Source organism: Eschrichtius robustus, chromosome 11 (genome assembly GCF_028021215.1).
Source record: "Eschrichtius robustus isolate mEscRob2 chromosome 11, mEscRob2.pri, whole genome shotgun sequence".
Lineage (NCBI taxonomy): Eukaryota > Metazoa > Chordata > Mammalia > Artiodactyla > Eschrichtiidae > Eschrichtius > Eschrichtius robustus.
Genome location: NC_090834.1, coordinates 7,645,020 through 7,668,406, shown reverse-complemented (window position 1 = coordinate 7,668,406; position 23,387 = coordinate 7,645,020). Strand labels below are relative to the sequence as shown.

The 23,387-nt window shown below is 54.9% G+C and overlaps 1 protein-coding gene across 2 annotated transcripts in view; it reads left to right on the top strand.

Annotated features, from left to right (window-relative positions):
- Window positions 1–23,387, top strand: part of DCPS (decapping enzyme, scavenger) — a 36,168-nt gene that overhangs the window by 11,314 nt on the left and 1,467 nt on the right. Inside the window, exons 3-5 of one of the 2 annotated variants that reach the window (XM_068556455.1) lie at window positions 11,784–11,929; window positions 17,985–18,098; window positions 22,452–22,562. In XM_068556455.1, coding sequence (XP_068412556.1) covers window positions 11,784–11,929; window positions 17,985–18,098; window positions 22,452–22,562 — 371 coding nt within the window. The remainder of the gene's footprint in view (window positions 1–11,783; window positions 11,930–17,984; window positions 18,099–22,451; window positions 22,563–23,387) is intronic. The other variant, XM_068556456.1, reaches the window with a different exon arrangement.

The window sequence follows — 23,387 nt, the reverse complement described above, 5'->3', positions numbered from 1 at the left end:
ATCCTACCTTCCACTTCCTAACTTCGGATAATGAATTGCTGTCTCATTCTCTGCTGCCTCCCTCCTCTTGTTTCTGTCACTGTTATGGGTTTGTTCCTATTTGTACGTCATTACTGCCATTGCAGTGGGTTTTTGAAACGGCCTGAGAGTCACTATTAAATAGGAGATGGGGACCTTCCCCATATGTCTCAATATGCCGAGTGGGGCTCTGTCGGTGTAGGGAGCTTAGGCCATAGAGAAGTTACCCCATTGAGGCCATGGCCAGATGGAGCCAGTGTTGGTGAGCTGAGACAGACACCTCGTTTCTCCCAAACTCCCTTGCACAGAGCGAGTCCTAGGTGCTCATGCACAGTGGGTGGGGTGTCAGACATGGCCAGATCCATAAGATATTGAAACCTGTGTCCCTCTGACCTAGCGTTTCTACTTCTAGGTGTCTGACTTAGACAGTCACTCATCCACGTCACAAAGAGGGGCCAGAATGTCCACTGCAGCATCGTTTGTGATAGAAAAAATGAAAAATGAAACCAAAACCAACCTAAGTGACCATGTGTGTGTGAGAAGGGTTAATAGGCGTGGTACGTACGCAGCCTAGGCTACAACACGATTGTTACAAAGGAGGAAGGAGGTCTGTATGGACTGTCGTGGGAGATCTCTGAGGTCACAGATAACCCCTCAAGACTCATCCCTCTTGTGCTTAAAAAATAGACCTCTATGTACGTGTGTTCATGTATATGTAAATTCATTCAAGAAGAGACTGGAATAATGAGCACCGAACTATTATTGGTGTTTACGTCAATGAAAAGGATTAGGGGTTAGACCTCTGGATTACTTGAGAGTATAATCACGTGATGCTCTGTTAGAGATTTTTTAGGATGTTAACCTCACCCCCAAACAAACCAAACAAAGAAGCAGACCAGAAGATGAGCCTGGACGGGGGCCTCTGGCTGTGTCCTTACTTCACAGCCTGAATGGCCCTCGTTGTATGGGGCTTGTCAGTTCATCAGCAAGTACTGCGTACCCCCAACTATGCAGACCCCAAACTCTGGAGATTTACACTTAGCTGCAGAGACATACCTGGGAGGTACTGGTCAAGAGCATGTGGCCGTGGAGGGGTGATGCTGGGCCCTGCACAGTTAGCTCCTCCCACTCCTGGAGACGGGAAGGCAGAAGGTGGTTCCCGGTGAGGACAGCGGTGTGGACAGAGCTGCGGAGTGGCCTCAGCTACTTCTGGGGCTTCTTTAATGGGGCAGGGGAAAGGCGAGCCAGCCCACAGGGGTCTCTCTTCATCAGCAGAGGCCACCTAAGGATGGCAGATTTCTGTCTACCTTTCTCCCTGGGAGCTTCAGAGCTTCTGACACCAGCAAGCCAGGGCCCTCTCTGGGGCTTAGAGGGACAGTGGAATAACAACAAGCAGAAACTTCAAGATGGAAAGGTCCCTACCACCAGAGTAAAATTCTTGTCCCAGAATCTGGGTTCTGCCTTCCTCTCAGCTGTCTGACGGGCCTCGCTTGCCCTCCTCTGCCAGCTCCGCTCCGAGCGCCCTCGGGTGCGGCCTCCTCCGTGCCCCCATCTCCTCCTTCACCGGCTGGGAGCAGAAGCCTCTCTTCAGTTCTCTGTTTAGACTTGTGGCTTCCGCGAGGCTGGGAAAAGCCACTGCGTTCAGAGCCTGTTTAGAAGTGGCTAGATCCTGAGCTCCTGAAGTGTGGCCACCACTCTCTCTCTCACTCTCTCAGATGGGGCAAGGCACCAAGACTCTGTGGCAGTCTTAAGGCTCGAGTCAGCAGAAAGTCAGCTTGCTCAGGACCAGTGGGCGAGGGCGGATTACCCTTGCGTTAGCTGGTCCCACTTCAGCCTGGGCGGCCTGGTTCTGATCCGTGCTTCTCCGTGAGCGAAGGCCTGGCATTCCTGTAGTCCTGGCTCCCCGGAGGCGGGGTGTCCTGTGCCCTCCACCTTCTCGCTTCGCGCCAGCGCACGCAGGATGCCCTGAGACTTGGCACCTCTGCTTCTTTCAGAGTGAAGTAAGGAGATGCCTTTAGACAGAAGTTGAGATTGAGGCCGTCTTCTGGGACTCCTGAGTGTTCAGTCTAACAGCTTTTAAGAGTCAGGTCCGCTGGGCCCCAGAACAGTTTCTTCCCGCGTGTGGGGTTAGGGTCTCGCCAGGACTGTCGATGGCAGCTCCATTATCTCGTTAGATATCTGCTCTCATCCTTCTGTTCAGATGCAACTCTGGAGTGCTGTGCGCCCTGCAGCCGTCCTGCCGCAGCAGTTCCCATCCCTAAAGGATGTAACCCCTGGGGCTGCATGCAGAGTCACTGAATTTGTGGCTGGGCCGTCAGGTCCTGTCAGACCCTCTCCTGACCCTCCCGGGCCTCGGAGGACCAAGGAGAGGAGGGGGCGGGGAGGAGCCTGCCGGAGCCAGGGTCTTGCTAAAATCGGCATCTGCCTCTCCTGTGTCTCCAGTGGCATCTCTGTGCTTTCGTTGAGACAGGTAATTAGCTGTTTGGAGGTTTGCTGTGGGGCGGTTGAAGCTGCTTTCCAGTAGGATCCCGACCACACCCTTCAGCCCAGTTTATCCTTGATCTGGAGGTCTTTTCAGGCCTCACTTGAGTACTTTCAGCCTCCTGCAGCGTGGGACAATGGACGCCCCGCCCCGGGCCTCCTCTTCCAGCCTCCGGCCTGCTCTCTGGTCTCTATGACACCAGGGCTGCAGAGGGTGTTGTCTGGCCGGGGGAGGTCCCCAAGAGGAGGAAAGAAAACGCAAGTCCCGGGAGACCCCCCACCAGCCTCTCCCCTTGCCAACCTTCTCTAGGAGTGCTCTGATGGGGTGCCCTGCCAGCCTGGGTCTGGCAGCCCATCGCCCGGGTGTCTGCTTGGCTCCTGTGGACGGAGGGCGGGGTGGGCCTCGCAGCCGCTCCCGCTTTCCTCTTGCTTCTCCCCTGCTCCCCTGAGCCTGCACATCTGGGTCAAATAAGTTGAAAGCAGCTCCTGATAATGGCGGGAGAGCAGGAGCCACGGGCTGGGCCGCAGCGATGACCTCATCACTGGGGAGAAGTCAGCAGCAGCGCTGGAAAGCAGGCTTGTTTGAACATGTGTGTGGGAAGGAGAGCAGACTGTCTGTGGTTTGCATTTTCATGTTTCATGGGCAACAGCATTTTCCTGGGGATTTGGCTAAGCTAGCTCTGGCAGAGGGCAAGAAAGGCAGCTGCTCTTTCCTGTCTGTAGCCCTGCCTCTGAAAGCAGTTGGGCTTTCGTGTCTGGGTGGGGGACAGGGTTGGTTTTATTTGTTGGAGAAGGATGTTCAGGAGACCCTAATTAAGGGTCCTGACGGGCAGGACGGAGCTGTGTGCTGGCCATGGGCACACCAGCCTGCTCCTTGGGCTGCGGGGAGAGGGCGCGGGTGTGGACAGGGCTGCTGACACCTGGGGTGTGTCAGTGTGGCCATTCCTGCCGCCACGGCACCCCTGTAGAGAAACAGCTGCTGCCCTGAGCCCCACAAGGGCGGCGACCGCCCCGCCCCAGGCCTCCTTCCCCACCATCCGGCACTGTCACCGTGGGTGGGCGGCAGGGCGGTTGGTACCACCCACAGAAGTCGAAGCAGCCATCGTTCCCTGTTGTCCGCGGGCTCGTCTTCATCCCTCCGTGCTCCCCTCCAGAGCCTGTTCCAGCCCAGCACCTGGCTTCAGCGGACCCCCTGGGGCCGCTCCTCAGACAGGCCCCGGCGGCGGCGGCGGCGGCGCTGAGGGGAGCGTGCTTCTGCTTCCCTGCGCTCCCAGGGGCCATGCAGCGAGCAGCGAGCATCACGTTGTTGGGCTCTCGCTCTGACGTCCTCCCGGACCTCCCAGTCTGCAGCTCCAATCGCTCTGGCACCTCACTGAGCTCTTTGGTTTTGCTGACGGCTGTTTACGTGTCTCCAGGAGGGGTTGGAACTAATCGTGTCTCTCCTATCTGATAGGGCTGCTTTTTGGAGAAAGTGGCTGCAGCACAGGTTTCTTAGGAGAAGGCCTGGAAGAGGATGGCCCTGTAGCAGGGAAAGCACTATTGCATAGAGGAGTCAGACTTCTTAGGTTCAATCTCAGCTCCACCACTTACTAGCTGTATGACCTTGGGTAACTTACTAACCTCCCTGGGCTTCAGTTTTAAGGGGTGGCTTATTTTTCTGCTTTTAATATATTTGTCATGAAGTGATCCATATTTGTTTTAGAAAATGTAATGAATACCCAAAAAAACTAATTTTAAAAATTACAATTACACACATCTCCACTGCCCAGACGTAACATCCCATCTTGGAATATGTCCTGAATTTCGGACTTTTTTCTGTGTGTGCTTATGTGTATGCAGTTGTACATGCACACACTCTTTTATCAGTAAAGTGGCATATATTCTGTTCTGTAGACTGTATTGTGAGGGCCCAATATGTGTCAGGTGCTGTTTCAGGCACAGTACACCCAGTGTACAAAACAGAGTCTTTGCTCTCAAGGAGCTGATGTCCAGTTGGAGGAGAGGAACCATAAATAACAAACAGGTCAAGAGTCAGTAAACGGCTAAGAAGAAAAATTAGAAGGGAGACAGAAGGACAGGGACCTGGGCTTCCAGTTAAAAGGGGGCAGTTCAAGTGCCCACCTGCTTCCTTTAAAACCCTCACGAAAAATGGCATGAAAGGAATTACCTTTAAATAAAATTAACCCATAAAGACTAGAGGGAGAGGAGACAAACCGAGGAAGCGAAGGGAGGAGGAGGAACTGACGTGGCAGGTCTGAGAGCGGAAACCTGAGCCACGGCTGCCGAAATCCCCTTTCCCGCTTCACAGGACTGGTAACTGCTCCTTCCAGAGATGGGTCTAGAGATTCTAGGTGCCGGTGAGGGTGGGGTGATGGTACCAAAACGTAGAAGGTTAAGTGGAAGTCAGCACATTTAGTGTTGAGATGACCCCTGGCCACCTTCCCTCCACCCACCTGCTTCTCTTCCTCATCGCTCAGAATGCTGCCTGCCAGGTTCCTACCTCCACATATGAAACTGGAAGAATCATGTGGGGAATCTGACCAGCCCAAGAGAAAAGACTTAAGTTCTTGAGGGCTCCATCACGCAAAGGAATAGCCTGATGATCCTAAAATGAGGCTCCAGGTGAGCGCCCGTGTGTCTGCAAGCTTCCCGCCAGCGACTTAGTGCTCTCCTCTTACATATGAGTGAGCGGACAAACCAGGTGGCAGACTTTGGAGTAATGCCTCAGTTAAAAAAGAAAGGACAAGGAAAAGGAAGGAAGGAAAAGAAAGAGACTTGGAGGAGACAGAGACTACGCAGGGAGAAGGAATTTTCAAAGACTGTCATTAATCTCAGAGAGAAATTATGGTATATAGAAAGCAAAAGAACAAGATACTATCAATAAGGAAGTTTTTTTTAAAGCTCTTAGAAATTAAAAGTACAACAGAAATGGGACTTCCCTGGTGGTCCAGCGGGTAAGACTCCATGCTCCTAATGCAGGGGGCCTGGGTTTGATCCCTGGCCAGGGAACTAGTTCCTGCATGCCTCAGCTAAGAGCCCGCGTGCCACAACTGAAGATCCCACGTGCCGCAATTAAGACCTCACGGCAGCCAAGTAAATAAATAAATATTTTAAAAAATGCAGCAGAAGTGAAAACAGAAGAGAAGATGAAGAAAAATTCCTGAAAAGTAGAGCAGAAAGACATAGAGCTGGAAAATGGGAGAGAAAAGAAAACTACAACATGAATCAAAGAAGTTAAATATGCGAATAGTGTTCCAGAAAGAAAGGGCAGAGAAAATGGGGAAGAAAATAATCAAAGAAATGAGTCCCAGGACTGAAGAACATGATTTTCAAGATTGAAAGGGCCTGACACTTACCCAGCTCGATGGATGAAAGTAAACCCGCTCCAAGACCCATCAATGCAATCAGGACACGGGGGGACAGCGAGGAAAAAACAGGTCGGTACAAAGGTTTGGGGATCAGAATGACCTCAGACTTCTTAGCAGTCTAGAAGGTCACAGAGCAGTGCTTTCAGACTTGGAGGGTCGTTGCTATCCATCCTAGAATTCTTTAGCCAAGCGCTTAATTAAGTGCAACAGTAGAATAAAGACATTTTCAAATGTTTCAAGTCTCTAAATGTATCTCCCTTGCACCATATCTCTGGACGCATCTTGAGTGTGTACTTTAGTGCCGTGGTTCTTTTTTTTTTTTTTTTTATTAATTTCGTTATTTATTATTTTTGGCTGTGTTGGGTCTTCGTTGCTGCGCGCAGGCTTTCTCTAGTTGCGGCGAGAGGGGGCTACTCTTTGTTGCGGTGCGCAGGCTTCTCTTGTTGCGGAGCACCAGCTCTACAGCCCACGGTCTTCAGTAGCTGAGGCGCGTGGGCTCAGTAGTTGTGGCTCGTGGGCTCTAGAGCGCAGGCTCAGTAGTTGTGGTGCACGGGCTTAGTTGCTCCGAGGCCTGTGGGATCTTCCCGGACCAGGGCTCGAACCCGTGTCCCCTGCATTGGCAGGCAGATTCTTAACCACTGCGCCACCAGGGAAGCCCAGTGCCGTGGTTCTTGATGTATGGTTCTTGGCCCGGCGGCAGCAGCTGCATCTGGGGACTTGTTAGAAATGCAGATTCTTGGACCGCACCCCAGGCGTCCTGAGTCAGGTGGTTCTGATGCACACTAAAGCTTGAGAAGCACTGCTTCAGTAAAATGAGGACATACATGTGAAAGAGGAAGATAATGGATCTGGGAAACAAGGTACCAGCACAGGAGAGGGGGCGAGGGCACTGCTCGGAGCTCCCAGGCCACAGCCCTGCACGGGGCACCTGCAGGAGCAGGTCACAGGCTCCGTGAACACACTGTTGCTCTTGTGCCTGATGAGTTGTAACATCAAGAGGAGATTTTTATAAAAAGGGAAGTGGATGTGGGGATGAATTAGTGACAAGTTTATAGAAAAGAAAACAAAAAAGTAAATACTAACTCTGTACACCAAAAATTGTGCTGAAAAGGAAAAATAGCCATAGTGTACTATTCAGCAGTAGACAGCATTTACATCATCATAATGGTATTGCTGTTGAGCACTGATTTATCCAAAATCGTGATCTGGTTGTGTTGTGAGGATGGGGTAGAAGGAGCGTGTGTACTGATTTATCCAAAATCGTGATCTGGTTGTGTTGTGAGGATGGGGTAGAAGGAGCGTGTGTACTGACTTATCCAAAATCGTGATCTGGTTGTGTTGTGAGGATGGGGTAGAAGGAGCGTGTGTACTGATTTATCCAAAATCGTGATCTGGTTGTGTTGTGAGGATGGGGTAGAAGGAGCGTGTGTGCTGATTTATCCAAAATCGTGATCTGGTTGTGTTGTGAGGATGGGGTAGAAGGAGCGTGTGTGCACACGCGCACACACATGCATACTCAACGCTCTTCTGGTATAGAGTTGGTAAAAAAGCTAAATCCTTATCTTCCATAACGGGAGGTTAATAAATAATAAAACTGAAAAATCAAGGTGGAACAAGTTATAAAAATGTTTGTAATTTGGAACTGTGGAAGTACGAAACCAAGGAAATGGCCGGAAGAGTTGAAAATGGTGCTCAGAAAGGAGCAGAAAATATTTTAAAACAAGCTTCGTTTGACTTTTAACCTATGTGCAAACACACCTTAAACTAAAAATAAAAACAAAGTTTGAAAGAGCATGACGGATAGGAAGCCCTTGTAAGGAGTGTCAAGGATGCTCTCAATAGATTGTGAACATTTTTGAGCTCTTGGTTTTGGAGTTGATTTTTTTAAGAATGCCAGCACGAGGGCAGGGTCAGGAAGTTCCTTGTTGCTTCTCTAGCTACGGGAAGAAGCTTCTGGGCTGGGAGGTTCCAGGTACTTCTCATCCTGGGCAGGTGGCCCCTTAAGTCAACTTGCTAAACTGGGGTTGGCAGAGAGGGCGCCGGGCGGAGGGGTGAAGCCACGTCTGCTGGCCTGCGCGGCTGGCACGTGGTGCTGAGGCTGGAAGCCCGGCCCTGAGCCTCAGCTTCCTCGTGTGTGACACGGGGACCAAAGTCATACCCGTCCCACGCTGGCTGTGGGGAGTGAGTGGGTTCATACGCATGCAGGGCTTAGGACAGCGCCTGGTACCTCCGCTGCCAGTTAGCGCCCAGGGTCTAGAGAGTACCAACACCTTTTTATTTAACTTTATATTTTGAAAAAAATTTTCAGCCTTACAGAAGAGCTGTAAGAATAGTACAAAGAACTCCCTTAAAAAGCCCTTCACCTCTTGTTAACATCTGGCCACGTTTCCTTTTTCTCTCTCCACATACACATATAATAATATTTTGTTACTATTCGCTCTGTTATTGAAAAGTAAGTTGAAGACGTGGTAGCCCCTCAGTGCTAAGCACGTCGGTGTGTGTCTCCTAGGAACCAGAGTAAAATGATCAATTTTGGGAGCTTCCCCATTTATACAAAGCCATTATGTGATGTGGAGACCGTTATTAAATCTTGCCAGTGTTTCAGTACCATCTTTCAAGCAGGAAACTCCCGCACACCCCGGTCCTGCCCCCGTCCAGGATCCAGCCCAGGCCCTAGTGTCCTGTAATCGGGAGCAGTCCCTCAGCCCTAACTTTGACGCTTGGGCAGAGCTTGAAGCCACTTGTTCCGGAGAGCGTCCCTGGGTTTGGGAGGATGATGTCGCCTCGCGATCGGATGCGGGTTATGCGTTTCGTCGGGCGCACCACGGCACAGCCCCGGAGGCCCAGGCTGTCAGTTCATCCCACGGGGAGTGGTGTTCACCCCAGTCACTTTGTGTCCGCCTCTGTAATTAATAAGTAATCTCTGAGGAGAGTTTTTGAGGCCCTGAGTGCATGTCCTGTTCCTCAACATATTTTCACCCGATGGTTTGAGCATATATCGGGCATTGACTCTTGCCCAGATTCCTCGTGAAGCTCAGTTGCAGGTCATTTGGATAAACACCAGAGTTTGCTTTTGGCTTCCAGTGAGAAAGTCAGCATTGGGAAATATATTGACTCTTTTTTTTTTTTTTTTTTCCGGAGAGGTTTTATTCCATTTGGGACAAGAAATGCTCTTCCTGGGTTTAAAGTCTAAAAAGGCCAGATTCATTTTTTCATTTGTTCAGTATTTGTTGAGTACCTGCCGTATACCAGGCGCTCTTCCAGGTGCTGGGGATAAAATGATAAAACAAAATTTTAAGGTAGACAGAAATCCCTGTCCTCCAGGGAAGTCCGTCTAATGGGGGAATCAGACAATAAATATGTCCTCTGTCGTCAGGCAGTGAGGGGTGAAGGAGGCAGGGCGTGGGGAGGTAAGGGGTGCCTCTCTGGTCGGGGCCGTCTGGGAGCTCTGAGGAGCTGGCCTTTGGCCGGAGGCCTGAGTGAATGAGACAGGGGGGCAGGTGTGAGGCCTAGAGATGGGAGTCGGTGGGGAGTGTAAGGAGGTCGCTGTGGCTGGGGCAGAGACGGCCCGGGGGGGGGCGTGGCGGTCAGTGGGCTCGGAGGGGGGCCTGGGCGAGACTGGAGGGGCAGTCCCCACCGTGATGCCAGCAGCGTGGCTCTGCCCGAGGCCGGGCGAGGAGTGACTGGCTCTGGCGGGGCTCAGGGTGCAGCAAGGTGTGCCTCCTCCAGGCAGGCGGGTCTCGGGAAAGGAAGCAGGACGGCAGAAAGTGAGCAGTTGGAAAGTGCCTTTTTATTTTTCCCCCGCTGCTGGGGGGAGGGCAGGAGGGGCCGGTTCCCAGGGCTCTGCGGCGGGGGCAGTCTCTGGCCGGCCTTGGCAGGCGGGCAAGCCCATAGGCCCCGTGGCTTTCCGGTCTGGAGCGGCCAGGGGGGCCCCAGGCCGGGAGCCCAGGGCTGCGTGTGCGTTGCCAGTGGGACTGGGCTCTTCTCCAGGTCGTCCCGGCCGGCCCGTCTCCCCACCCGGAGGGAGCGCCTTTCTCCGCCTGCCCCGCCCAGGCGACACAAGGAGAGTAAGAGGCAGCGTTGGAGGAGCACTTTTGCATGGGGCTGCAGGTGGAGGGCAGCTTCTAGAGGCTTCCCACCTGCCGCTCACTGGCTTCTCACATGCCCAAGGTTACCCAGCCAGGATTTGAACCCAGGCTGATGGGTGCCAGAATCTCGTCCTTCCCCACCAGGCTGCACTGCAAGGGCCAAGGTGCTGACATTCCCTCTATTTCAGGCAGTCTCCTGTCTCCTGAGAGCTTGGTGTGCTTGCCCTTTGACCTCTGGCCTGTGACCCTGGGCCGTTAGAGGGTGGTGGGAGTGAGAAGTGCCCAGAGGATTGCGAGGAGACTTTTGTGCCTCCTGTTCCAGGTCAGATGGGAGCCATGGTTCCAGTCCTGCCTCTGCCCCATCCCACAGCGTGGTGTCGGAGGAGTCGGGAATCCCTGTGAACTCTTCACCCACCTGGGAAATGAGCATGACAATCGCCTGTATCCTCAGACCTAGGTCGGTAGTTCTTAGGTGGGTATGCAGGCGAGTCTGAGAATTTCCTGGAGTGTCCAATGCTCATGCTGGGCTGCTCCTCTCAGGGACCTCTCTGGGAGAGCACATCTGAATCTAGAGTCAGGGAGGACTTGGGTCTTTTGAGGAACATCCCAACTGATGTTGCTTTTAAGATCTATGTTGCTTTTAAGATCCTGCTTTTAAGATCTATGTTGAAGCTGTTGTAGCAGATGTTAAGAGAAACAGGAAAAAGGACTTAACCAAAACCGGGTGGTGTTTTACTAGGACCCTAGCTTAGAGTCTCTTTAGGAACACTACCAGGTTTCCTTGTGATGGAAACAGTGGTTCTCAACTGGGGGCAGTTTTATCCCCCAGGGGCACTTGGCAATGTCTGGAGGCATTTATGGTTGTCACAACTGGAGAGAGGGTTTAACTAGCATCCCGGTAGAAACCTGCAATGCTGCTAAACAGCCTGCAATGCACAGGACAGCCCCACAGCAAAGAATTATCTAGGTGGAAATGTTGATGGTGCCAAAGTCAAGACTGAGTAACCCTGGGTTGAAAATAGCCAGTATTTATTATGTGTCAGACATTGTTGTTCGAAGAGCTCCACAGGCATTAACTTGCTAATGCTCCCAACCCTATGACGTAAGAGCTATTATTACCCTCAGCTGACGGATGGGGAAGTAGGGGCACAGGCAGGGTAAACACCTGGACCGGGGCAGGGGTCCCAAGCGAGGAGCAGGCAGAGCCAGGACTTGAACTCTGATGGTCCAGCCCCAGAGTCTGCACCTTCAACCACTGTTGTGCTGCACTGCCCTGTGTTAAGGAGGCTGCTTGGCTTTTTTTTTTTTTTTTTTTTTTTTTTTTTGGCCGCTCTGCGCAGCATGTAGGATCTTAGTTCCCTGACCAGGGATCGAACCCGTGCCCCCTGCGGTGGAGGCGTGGAGTCTTAACCACTGGACCGCCAGGGAAGTCCCTGGCTTTAAATCAGACTTTCAGCTTTGGGTCCAGAAAGCCACACACCTGGACGTTTGCTATGTGAGAAGAGTCAAGAAACGTTTCATTCCTGTGCCTAGAAAATAAGAGGGAATGGCTAGGGTTAAGGGTGATGAGGGGCCTAGGTACCCATCAGTGAAAACCGTACGTTTTCCAGATTCCGAGTGTGGTTCAGGTCATGAATTTAATGGCACGAGGCACCTCATGGGAGTGGGTTATGGGTGAACATAACTTCTTAGTCTTTGGCTCCCTTCACTGGGGAATCAAAGAGGGACTGGGCCCATCCTTTCCGTGGTGCCTGTCAGAGCCAGAGTGTGGCAGGACTGGGTGGAGAGAGTGGCTGACTGTGGCCCGGGCTGTGTTGTGTCACTGCAGACGTGAAGACAACCGTGGTTTACCCCGCCACAGAGAAACACCTGCAGAAGTACCTGCACCGGGACCTCCGCCTGGTCCGGGAGACGGGCGATGACTACAGGAACGTCACCTTACCGCACCTGGAGTCCCAGAGCCTCAGCGTCCAGGTACGGCCGCCACGGCCTGGGCCAGCCCCCTGGGTCAGACTCGGAGTGCTGTCCCCGCGGCCAGTGTATCTTCTCAAGCACCTGTCGAGGTGGTACCAGGGGCCAGCGCTCTCCCACAGCACAGGCCATGGGACACAGCAAGCAGAGAGTACAGCGGCGCCCCTGCCTTCATGGAGCTTACCTCCTTGTTCAGGCGTCAGACAGCGCGTGAATATATAAGTAACCACACAAAACGTGAGATTGTGAGTGCTGTGGAGAAGAATAAGCAGGATAGAGGGCACAGAACGTGCTGGGCCGAGGCAGTCGCGGTTTCATAGAGGATAGTCACCTTCGTTGATAAGGGAATTGACACCGGTCTTGGGCACGCCACCGAGGCACTCTGGGATCTCAGGGCAGTCCAGTTCGTGGAAAGAATTTCTAAGTACTCTACAGTAGCCTTGATACGGTCTCAGAATGGCTTGCCCTGGCCGGGGGTCTGTGAACGGTAAAGACGGGTGCTGGTTAGGCCTCCTCATCCAGACTCTTATCCCTGGTTTCACCCACAGCAAACCAGCCTCCAGGAGTTGAGTCACAGGGTAGAAACCCCCTTCCCTCGCTCCCCTGCATCCATTGCAGGGGGTAGGCTGGGGGGTTGGTGCGGGGCCTCTTCTCCCAGGGCGATGTCCGTGGGTTGGGGGCATCTTCGAAGTGTCTTCAGCAACTGGGCCAGATGCGAGGCCATTTCGCTAAGACATCCGACTTCTCCTTGGGTCTGTGCCCAGCGCCAGCCAGAGCCTCTGCCTGGAATTGGTCCCACGTGCATGCTCAGAGATAATGTGATAGATGAGGTGTTTTCCCGTTCTCTGTCTCTTTATTACTCACCCCTGTTCTCTCTGAGCATCTCTACGTACTCCACCCAAGATTCAGGCTACGGTGGTGTGGGACGTCCTAGTATGGGAAGCTCACAGCCATTTGTCCCGGAGAAGGGAGGGTGTCCTGTGTGTGGGGTCCCGGGGGGTGGATTGTGCCTGGGAGGAGGAAGGACAGGAGGTTGACAGGGCCTGCAGGGGGGTCCCCTGGGGAAGACCCGACCCGGCTGTTAGCCGTGGTTCCCTGCACAGTATTTGCACAAGGCTCCTCTAGCTCACAGTGGCTTGATTTTTTCCTTTTTTTAAAGAAGTCCCAGCACTTGCTCTGTCTTCTAAGTAGAAGGGAAATATGTCTCCATCTTCCTAGACAGTGTCTAAGATCGCGGGGGGATGTCCTGGAATGTGTGTTCTGCTGCACTGGTTGCACATATATGGGATTCAAGAGAGGAAGCCCTTAATACAGCTGGTATGAGTCGTATATATACCTTCTTATAGACCGTTATGCAGATCCTCTTGGGAAATAATAACCCCTCTGCTCTACCAACTTCTGCTTGACATGAGCATTCATGTATTCTTTTTTTTTTTTTGGCCGCACCACGTGGCTTGTGAGATCTTAGTACCCCAACCAGAGATGGAACCCAGGCACACAGCAGTGAAAGCGCCAAGTCCTAACCACTGGACTGCCAGGGAATTTCCCATGTATTCTTTCTCGGCTGTTTCTAGCAAGTTTACAAGCACTCAGCTTAATTGGCAATAGTCATTATATTTATTGAGCATCCCCTATGTACCAGGCCCTGTGCTAGGCTCTGGAGGGTCACCAAGATAAACACTGATAATGTCCGCACAGTCTTGTAAGGAAGATAGGCATGCAACCTGGTAACTGCAGTATAATGGGATGAGCACTTTGGTGCTCTATACACGAGGTGCAGTATCGACACAGAGGGGGAGTGATCAGCCCAGATAGTGGGGGGCTTCACAGGGGAGAGGATCCTAACCCTAACCCTAAAGGGGTCTTAAAGGGTCCCCTTTTGGGTCTTAAAGGACAAAGAGAAGTTTGCCAGCTGGAAGAGGCAGACAGGGCACTCCAGGCAGAGGGCAGAGCAAGTATAGGGGCACAGAGGGCTGGACCCATTTGTTGCATTTCGGGAACGGGCAGGAGAAGGCAGGTGGGGGCCAGAAAGAGGCTTGTGCACTTTGTCCAGGAGACCAGGAGTTCCCACACCTTGCTGATTGTCAGGATGGCCTGGTTAGATTTTTTTAAAATACAGAGCACAGGGCCCTCCTCCATATCTACTGAGTCAGAATGGAGCTGGGAGTAGAGCTGGGAAATCTGCATTTAAAAAAATCTTTTTGTTCTAATGATCGTCAGATTTGTGGACGATTGCCATAGCAGTGAGCGTCCTGTTAAAGGTTTTGAGCATGTGGGTAACGTGATCAGATTTAAAGAATCATCTGGAAGTGGTGAGAGTAGAAGAAGGAGGAGGACTGAACCGGGGCAGAGGCAGCGGGGAGCTTCCCTCGTGATGAAGAGATAAGGCCTAGACGTGGGGGATTTGGAGCAGTGAGGGAAGGGCCTGGGGTGGGTCCAGGGGTAGCTTGGGCGATGAATGGTACAGAGTCGGATCGTTAGCCAGCACGGGGGCCTGGGCAGCGGAGTGGTTTACGTGGAGGACGGTGAGTTAGTTTGGCACTTCTTGGAACTCACGGGGTGACTTAGAACAGCGACTGTCCTAAGCCTTTTACAGGCATCGTATCTTCACAACAGGCCTTTGGAGACGGGCTTCAAAGCCAGGCAGTCTGGCCCCAGCGTCTGTGCTCTAAGCCATCTACCCTATTCGGCTGCTCAAATTTGAGGTGCTTGTAATTTCCCAGTAAAAAAAAAATGCGGTGGGGTGTCTGGATCTGGAGCCTTAGAGACTGATTTGTGAGCCATCCGATAAGGGCTTCTGCGTCAGCCCAGGGTTTGGACTCTAGTCCTGCCACCCCAGAGCCTCGCGACCTCACCCTTCACTTCTGAGTCCCGGTTTCCTTGTCTGGAAAATGTGACCGACGGCACCTCCCTCCTGGGGTCCCAGTGGAAGTTGAGAGCCGTGCCACTTATCATGTGCCTGCTGCCATTTCCAGCACAGAAAAGGCGCCAGAGTGGTGGCCGCCGTTGCCCACACAGGTAGCCGTTCCAGGGAGGACGGGAGAGTGTGGGGCTGAGACACAGGCAGGGGAGGGGCGGCTGGAGGAGAGGGGCCTGCAGAAAAGAGCAGGAGGATAGTGAAGAGGGGGCTCGGGGAGAGGGGCTCCTGGGTCAGTTGCCAGTGTCACCTGCAGGGAAGAAGTCGTGCCAGGTGCGTCCGGAAGCCGCCAGTACCCCCATATCGTCTGCGGGGCCGAGGTTCCCGGGCTTGCTCTCCCAGCGTGTCACTCTCCGTTACGTCACCCCTATGATTCATGTGGACTTTGTTCCCTGGCTCTCCTCCCTCTCTCATCTGGGCTGAGACATCCTGTGGATTCAGGCCCCTCCCGGCTCTCCCAGAGGCCTTACCCACGTGGCCTGGAGCGTGGGCTCTGGGTCGGAATGTGTGAACTCGGGTGAACTTCCTTGCACCTGCCTCTTCCTTCCCTGCAATATGGGGACCCCGACAGCGCCCACCTCACGGGCTTGCCGCACAGCGTGGTCCCGTGAGATGCCCTCATCACAGCATACCTTCCCAGCCCTCACGCGCCTTTCCAGCCCCGTACGCGGTCCCCTCAGCGCACCTCCTTTGCTCTCATCTGCTTTCTTTTTTGCCTTTCCACAGTCGGTCGTGTAGCCTCGGGCAAGCCCAGCCTGACCTGCCCTTGGAGCCTTCCCAGCACCTTCCCTGCTCTCAGTTGCCTCCCTGGGCAGGGCTCTGTGCTCGGTGCTTTCACACGCATTTTCTCACCTACAGTCCGCACCACAACCCTCACTTGGGGGTGTTATTAGCTCCTCTTGACGAAGGAGGAAACCAAGGCTTAGAGAGATGAAATCACTTTTTTTTTTTTTTTAAAGATGCTAGTTCTTTATGTATTTATTTATTTTTGGCTGCGTTGGGTCTTCATTGCTGCATGCGGGCTTTTCTCTAGCTGCGGGAAGTGGGGGCCTTCGTTGCGGTGCGGTGGCTTCTCTTGTTGTGGAGCACGAGCTCTAGGTGCATGGGCTCAGTAGTTGTGGCGCACGGACTTCAGTAGTTGTGGCGCACGGGCTTCAGTAGTTGTGGCGCACGGGCTTCAGTAGTTGTGGCGCACGGGCTTCAGTAGTTGTGGCGCACGGGCTTCAGTAGTTGTGGCGCACGGGCTTCAGTAGTTGTGGCTCACGGGCTCTAGAGCGCAGGCTCAGTAGTTGTGGTGCACGGGCTTAGATGCTCCGAGGCATGTGGGATCTTCCCGGACCAGGGCTTGAACCCATGTCCCCTGCATTGGCAGGCGGACTCTTAACCACTGTGCCACCAGGGAAGTCCCAGATGAAATCACTTTGCCAGCGTACAGCTAGTTAGTGGTGGAAGTGAGAGATGAACCCGGTCTTGTTGGGCTCCAGAGCCCGTTCATTCTCTCCCAGACGACATGTTGCTTTCCAGGCAGAGGCAGAGCTGCTTATCTGTGGGCAAAAGCTACAGGCCCCAGGGAGGCTGGGCCACACCAGGGCCCTCCACGCAGGGCCACCATCCCCTCCCTCCCATTTATTTTTGGGAGGCTTCAGGTCAGGATCCGGCTGGCTTTTCTTCTCCAGTAGCACATTCTTAGAGAGAGTTCCGGTCAGAGAGGACATTCTGACTGGAATGTCCCTCCCTCGGACGTTCTCCACCTGCTGGGCTGTGCATCGCTCTGGCCCCAGTGCTGCATGAGGAAGCCACTGCTGGGCGGCCTCCAGACTCCACCCAGGAAGTGAAGCTGGCAGGCGCTTCTCGACCGTGTTGTGACCGGGCTGTGGGTCTTACCAGGGGGTCTGGGAGGCCCAGATGGTCCCAGGCAGGTGTTCTCTGCCTCCTCCCTCTCCATCTCAGACAGTGGCACTTGGCCTTGGCCCTGCTGGCCGGCAGCAGAGGATGTAGACCCGGCGGGGCATGGGGGAGGATGTGTGTGGCCCTGGCCCTCGCTGACACTGCTGCGCCAGCGTTCCTGGTGGTGGGCAGAGGAGCCCTCCGCTGGCCTGGCCGTGTCGGCGCCCTGGCCTCCCATCCACCCCTCGGGCAGCTTGAGGTCCTGCGTGACTGCGGGGCGGAAGAGGCAGCCGTGTGAGCCCAGCTCCTGCCCTCTCTGTGGCTCTCCAGCAGGGTTCGCTCTCGGATTTCAGGCACAGAGTTCACTGGCCTGGAAGGAAGTCGTGTTGGCAAAGGGCTCTCAGACCTCTGGGGAAGTGGAGAAGAGCTGGGGCTGGGGGGTTGGATCCCCGTGAGAACAGGGGCCTTCTTATCTTAACCTCCCTGCAGGCTGGCTTCTTCAGAGAGGCCCCCAGGACCTTAATGGTAAAGTGATGCCCTTGGGATCCACACAGCGCCCAAGGAAGGGTCCTCTGAAGACTGTTGACAGCAGCTAATCAAAGGGCGTGAGAGAGCTGACAGCCTGGGGTTAACAGGAAAGGTCTGTGTAATCGCCTCTCCACGTGGCGTTTGTTCTGCTTTGTCATGAAGGGTCCATGTCAGCTGGGTCCCCAGGTGGGGCAGAGGTGCTAACCCCAGCCCTCACAAGAATCCCAGCAGGCTGAGAAACCCAGCACACTAACTTCTAGAACCTGAGCCTTTCCCCACCCTGGTGTGTAGCGGACTTCCTCTGCAGAGGGAACTCCCAGCCTGACTCTCTGCCGGTGGTCCTGAATAAAGTGGGACAGGGCCCGCCCATGGGACGCTTTTCCCGAGTCCTGTGGGCAGTGGAAGGGGCGGCTGCAGACCAGGCCTGTGAGGCCGGAGCAGAGCGCGTGCACAGTGCCGGCCAGGAAGCGCCTGAAGAGCTGGCCCTGTCTGAGTTGTCGGGACCCCTGTGGGGGTGGCTGTGGTGGGAGAGGGGAAGCCCCTTCCGGACCCGCAAGTGTAGCTCCCCGGAACAGGACAGCCTGAGTGTCGGTCCCCTGAGCTTAGTGGCCCTTTCGGACTTGGCTGTCCTTCCTGGGGAGGCCTGAGAGCCTACCTGGCCCGCTGTGGGGTGTCTCCCGGGGAAAGTGATTGGTCTGTGAACCCCCTCTCTCCCCTTCCTTCCAGTGGGTGTACAATATTCTCGACAGGAAGGCTGAAGCTGAGCGGATTGTTTTTGAGAATCCAGATCCCTCTGACGGCTTTGTCCTCATCCCCGACCTCAAGTGGAACCAACAGCAGGTAAAGGATTTAGTGCTGGGCCTCTCTGGTCCCTGAGGGCCCTGCTCCAGGCTGCTGGGCCTCCTTAATCCTGCCCTCCCTCCTGACGTTGCTCGCTCTCTCTAAGCAGATTATAATTAACCAACAGGGGAGGCCCGAGTTCTCTGCAGTGGGAGCGCCTAAAACAAATGTTTACACTTTAATGGGCCAGTTAAAGCCCCTCTCTGGCTCACCTCCCACCCTGGGGGTGAGGATGGGACAGTGTTTGCATTCATGACCTCGAGGGCTGTTCCTTTACCAGCCAAGCTGGGGAGCTGCACCCTCACTTCCAGGAGCACGTGGGGCCCTGAGGTGGACTGTTCGCCCTCCCCCCGCGCCCTGGATACCGGCAGATCCAGGCAGGCCCACGGTCTGCGACGCTGGCCGGCAGAAAGTAGGGTGACCGACCCGAGGAGTCCCCTGCACTACCCGAGCCACACAGGAGGCCTCCGGTGGCCCAGGGCCACCCCCCTCCTCCAAGCCTCTCAGCTCTGCTGCCTGGCCCCCGAGCGGCCCCCCGCCCTGACCTTCTTGGGAGCAGCTTTCCCGGGAGCCGCCTTCACTCACACCGCCCCTCCTGTCCTCTGCAGCCTCTGTCCCCCTTCTGTCCTCCTTCCTCACCTCACACTGTGAGGCCCGTCACCAGTCTCCCTTACTGTCGCCTCTCTGGGTGGACTTTCATATCCTGATAGTAACACAAAGCAACAGAGCGCCGGGTGCAGGAAGCGCTCTTCCTGCACAGACTGGAGTTGGGCCGGGAAAAGGCCTAGGAAGCCAGACCCGGGCTCTCGGGGTGGGCAGTAGGGATAGATGAGCGCCCCCTCCCCCAGCTGAAATCTGTGAGCGACCCAAGCTCAGATTTGCCGTTCTGCTCTCGGGCGGGCCTTCCTGGTTTCTGTGTTCCTCGCACCGTCGCGAGATCACCCGGGCACCGTCGCGACATCACCCGGGCACCGTCGCGAGATCACCCGGGCACCGTCGCGACATCACCTGGGCACCGTCGCGACATCACCCAGGGACGTTGTTCTGGAGGCGCCCGCCCGGCATGGACGCCTCCCGTCTCGCTCTCTCGGCTGCCGCCCGCCCTCCTGGCCTCTGCATCCTCACCTGGGCTCCCCTGCAGTTGGCTTGGTTCACTTCGGTGGTTTTCCGACTGGCCACACCACTCCAGTTGCCAGAAGAGGGGGGCCGAGAGCCAGTGGTCGGGGTGAGGGGACAGGATTTGGATGGCGAGGCGCACAGGCCGGCGAGCGCCAGCTGCCTCCTGGGGAGGCTCGCGGGAGTTCCTGAACGTGGCTCGCCGGTGGGGCTCTGGGCCGTGCCTCCGTGCGGTTCTGCAAACCCGCCTGTCCCTTGGGCAGCCCCGCACCGGCAGGTTGTGGATCGCAGACTGGGTGGCGGCAGGTGGGTGTGTGGTGGGAGGGACTTGTGACTCACGGCATCCCTGCAGACGTCGGAGACCTTGTGGTCTGCGGGGGGCGGGGAGGGGGTCTGAGGGCCATGCGGGGGCCACCGAAGCATCTCCATCCAAGAAGCCCTAACACACCGGCGCCCACGGCGCCAAGAATGGAAATTCATCGTCCTCCTGACCTGGTGCTGGCAGGCATCCCGCCGGGCCTGCCGGTGGAACTGCCCTCTCTCTGTCCCCTTTAAGAGAGAAAAGGCTTCAGGAGCTGCACTGGGCTCCCAGCCACCTGGCTGGGGCGACTCGCCCTTGGGCTGTGAAGGGGCCCCCTTACATATCAGACTTTCCTTGATGGTGGGACACGTGCGATTGTCCCTAACCTTTGCTTAGCTTTTAGCACTTGTCTCTTTGGGGTGCCACGTCAGTGTCTCAAATCCTCGACTTGTGACAGAGCACTGAGGTCCGCCGCTCCCTAGAGTTAGGCAGTGTGTCCAGCAGGGAGACAGGCCAGGCCTGGACCTCTGTCCTTCGTCCTCACCCACCAGGAGAGGACTGAGGAGAGGGCTGTCTGGCATGTGCTTTGAGGGGACTTCTAGCCACCCTGGAGTCTCCTGCCGCCACTTCTCCCAGAAGTGTGTCTTTTTTCCCCCAGCTGATGGCCTAGGGTTAAAGATGTCCATCCATCCCTTCATCCGTCCATCCGCCTCACAAGTATTTATCAAGTGCCTAATGTCTGCTACAGATTCTGGCTCCCTGGAGGTTATAGAATCCCTCCCTCAGTTCTCTTAAGAGAGACCCTGTATATTCTTTTTTATTTCCTTATTTGGGGTTGCCGGGGCGGGGGGGGAATCGGTCTAGTTAATACACGTACGTGGTAACAATGCAAATAGTACAGAGATGGGCAGTGAAAGTCAGTTCCCTCACCTCACATTCCTCCATTTCCCTTCCCAGGAGAGACTGTGTTTGTCTCTCCTTCCAGAGTTAGTCTTCACATATTGTGCACGTCAGCATATATGTATGTGTTTATAGAGACACACTTTCAGTTCACGGAATTTAGATCCTTGGGTCTAAAGCCCTCAGACAGGGGGATCCTCCTTTGCGTCTCCCCTGAGGTGGGGAGATGGCTCTCCGAAGCTCCAGCCGCTCTCCGTCTTGCCCCTTGCGAGGAAGCCGTTACTTTGAGTTTGCTGTCCTGCCTTACGAAAAAGATTGATGACGCCTGTCTCCCCAGAGTGACTGATGGGCCACCTTCTTGGGTGCCAGTCTGAGACCCTTGCCATCCCCCCGTCTAGCTTTTTTCAGATCATTTCTCTGGGCCGGGGCCCTTTGGCTGCCTGCAGGAAATCCGGGGTCACGTCTGATCCCAAAGAATGGGTTTGTTTTCCTTCCCTCGCCCATCCCGTGAGCTGATACCCAGCACAGGCGTCATGCTTCATTCCATGCCAGTGGAGCAGAGAGGTGTGATTTAATGTCATGTTTGGGATTCATCAGCAGATACCATCTAAAATAAATGCTACTATTATTTGGAAGTCCTGTGACAGTGACACGTGGAACAGCTGAAGACACCCACAGACATGCACGCACTCCGAGTTCAAGCAGTTTTATTTCCTACTTCTCCTTGGGCCCCTAGCTACTGCGAGAGTCCTGGACACAGGCCATGAGAAGGAAGAGTCCAGAAGGGACTTGTAGGCAAAACTGAGGTCTGGGTGGGCACAGCTTAGCCATCTGTTGGGAGGTCCCCACTGGGCTCATCTGTAGCAGGTCTGGGGCAGAAAGCCTGGATTCTTAGGGCCCTGGAGGAGAAGAATGTGTATGGCATGGAGAGACTGTTGGCATGCAGAGGCACGGTTGGACGTCCGGCACCATATGGAAAATCGCATTCTAAGTTTTTAAGTTGGGGCCCTTGGGGATTTGGTTGGGTGACTCATGGTCCCCAAATTATCTCATTGAGGAATCTAGCAGCTCAGACTGCAGGGCTGAGGGCTGCTGGATTCTCTCCACGCCTTGGCCCTTGGAGCCCTGGTGTCTGGGGCTTGCCTCGCACGAGGATGTGAAACTGGCCAAGGCCAGGGTTTGGGTAAGCAGAGACGGGTGGGAGGGTTTTGTGGGCAAGAGGAAGAGTCCGTTTGCTCCTTGGCTCAAGACCTTGTTGGCCTTGGGTCTCAGTACTGTTGTGAACTCCAGGTCTTCAGCCAGGCAGTGTTCAGGACGGACGGCAGGAAGGGCCGTCTGTGAGCCCTGGGAGATAGGGGAAGGGAGAAGAGGGTGAAGCAGTGGTGGAGCTCACTGCCCCGCTGGCCTGAGGCTCCCTTCCCCCCCGTCACATGCCTCTTCACTCCCTCACCTGCCTCTGATTCCAGGCACATGGAGTTGTTTACTCTCCCGCTTAGATGCCCTAGACTTTCTTGCCTCTGAGCCTTTGCTTTCCTCTACCTCAATGCCCTTTCTCCAAACCCTACCTCTTCTTCAAGACCCGGGTGCCCTGCCTTCTCTTCTAGGAAGCCTCTGTGGATCACCCTAGCTAGTCTTTCCTTCTTCCTCCTGCACTCTTACCACCTTATGTCTTACAGCAGTTACTTCTGTACATGCGATTAGACCATAAGAGTTGTTCTTGGCATTTTCTTGAACCTCCTTCCCGCCCCTCATTCCCCATCAGCTGTGAGTATGTAAATGCTCTCATATGGTATTTTTTAGCAGGAAGAATAAACAGAAGCTCTGTCCCTTAGACCGTCCCAGTCACCCTGGCCACGAGGACGCCCACGTTGCCTGGGGATTGGTCCTGCCACGGGGTCCCTGGGATTGGCTATGGCTGACACTGCAGGCCTTGGGGTGTGGATGCTTCCTGGTTTCTGGGTGGAATTCTGGGATTGGCAGCCTCCCCGGCCCTGTCCCCTGCTGAGCCCGGTTTACCCCTGCCTGTCTCTGCACAGCTCGATGACCTGTACCTGATTGCCATCTGCCATCGCCGGGACATCAAGTCGCTTCGGGACCTCACCCCAGAGCACCTGCCACTGCTCAGGAACATCCTCCAGGAGGGGCAGGTGAGCTGCCGGGGCCGAATCCGTGCCGGAGCCCAGGGGAGTTACACTGCAGTTCCATTGCGTTCCTGGACCCCTCTCCTCACCCCTCCCAGAAGTCTGTCTCGCGAAAAGGGCTCCTCTCTGAATGCCCGTGCAGGGGCCCATGAAGGCTCTTAGGGGGCCTCACGAGGCCCCCGTTCCTGGTCCTGCCCTGCCCTCGAGCTCTACTCTTAGCCCCCTTGCCTCGCCCCACACGGGCTTCCTCAGCTTGGGGTCCCGCTTTTGCTCCCTGCCTTTGTCCTGCAGGCCACGTCTGAGATGCCCTCCCACCCCAGGGTCACCCGCCCTGCTCACGACAGCCACATCATGCCAGACGTGTTTCTCGGGTAGATGGTGCACGACCTGACGTGTGTCTGTGCCCCCTCATCTACCCTGAGGGAAGAGACTGAATCCTCTAGCACCTGGCATTCTCCCAGATTCTTTCTCTCTGGGAGATTTGCTGAATCGAATGAAATTACAGGGTTGCTAAAAGGAGCCCTGGGGGCGAGGGGAGATGGGGGTCAAGAGAGTCTCAAGTCTTGGGTCCTGGTCCTGGTTCTGACACTTTGACCTTAGCCCACTGGATGACCTCAGGCAGGTCACTTCGCCTCTCTGGGCCTCGGTGTCTGGAGGGGGTCTTCTTCCTTCTGATTCCATTATTCTGTGGGCTTGGTCTCAGCCTGAGACATTAGAAGATGTGGCCTCCATGCCAGGCCTGCTGTCACCAGGGTGCCCAGCGGGGGAGACGCTCCCCCCCAGGTCAGGTTCAACAAGAGCTGCTCTGAGGCTCTGCCGCAGACCTGAAGG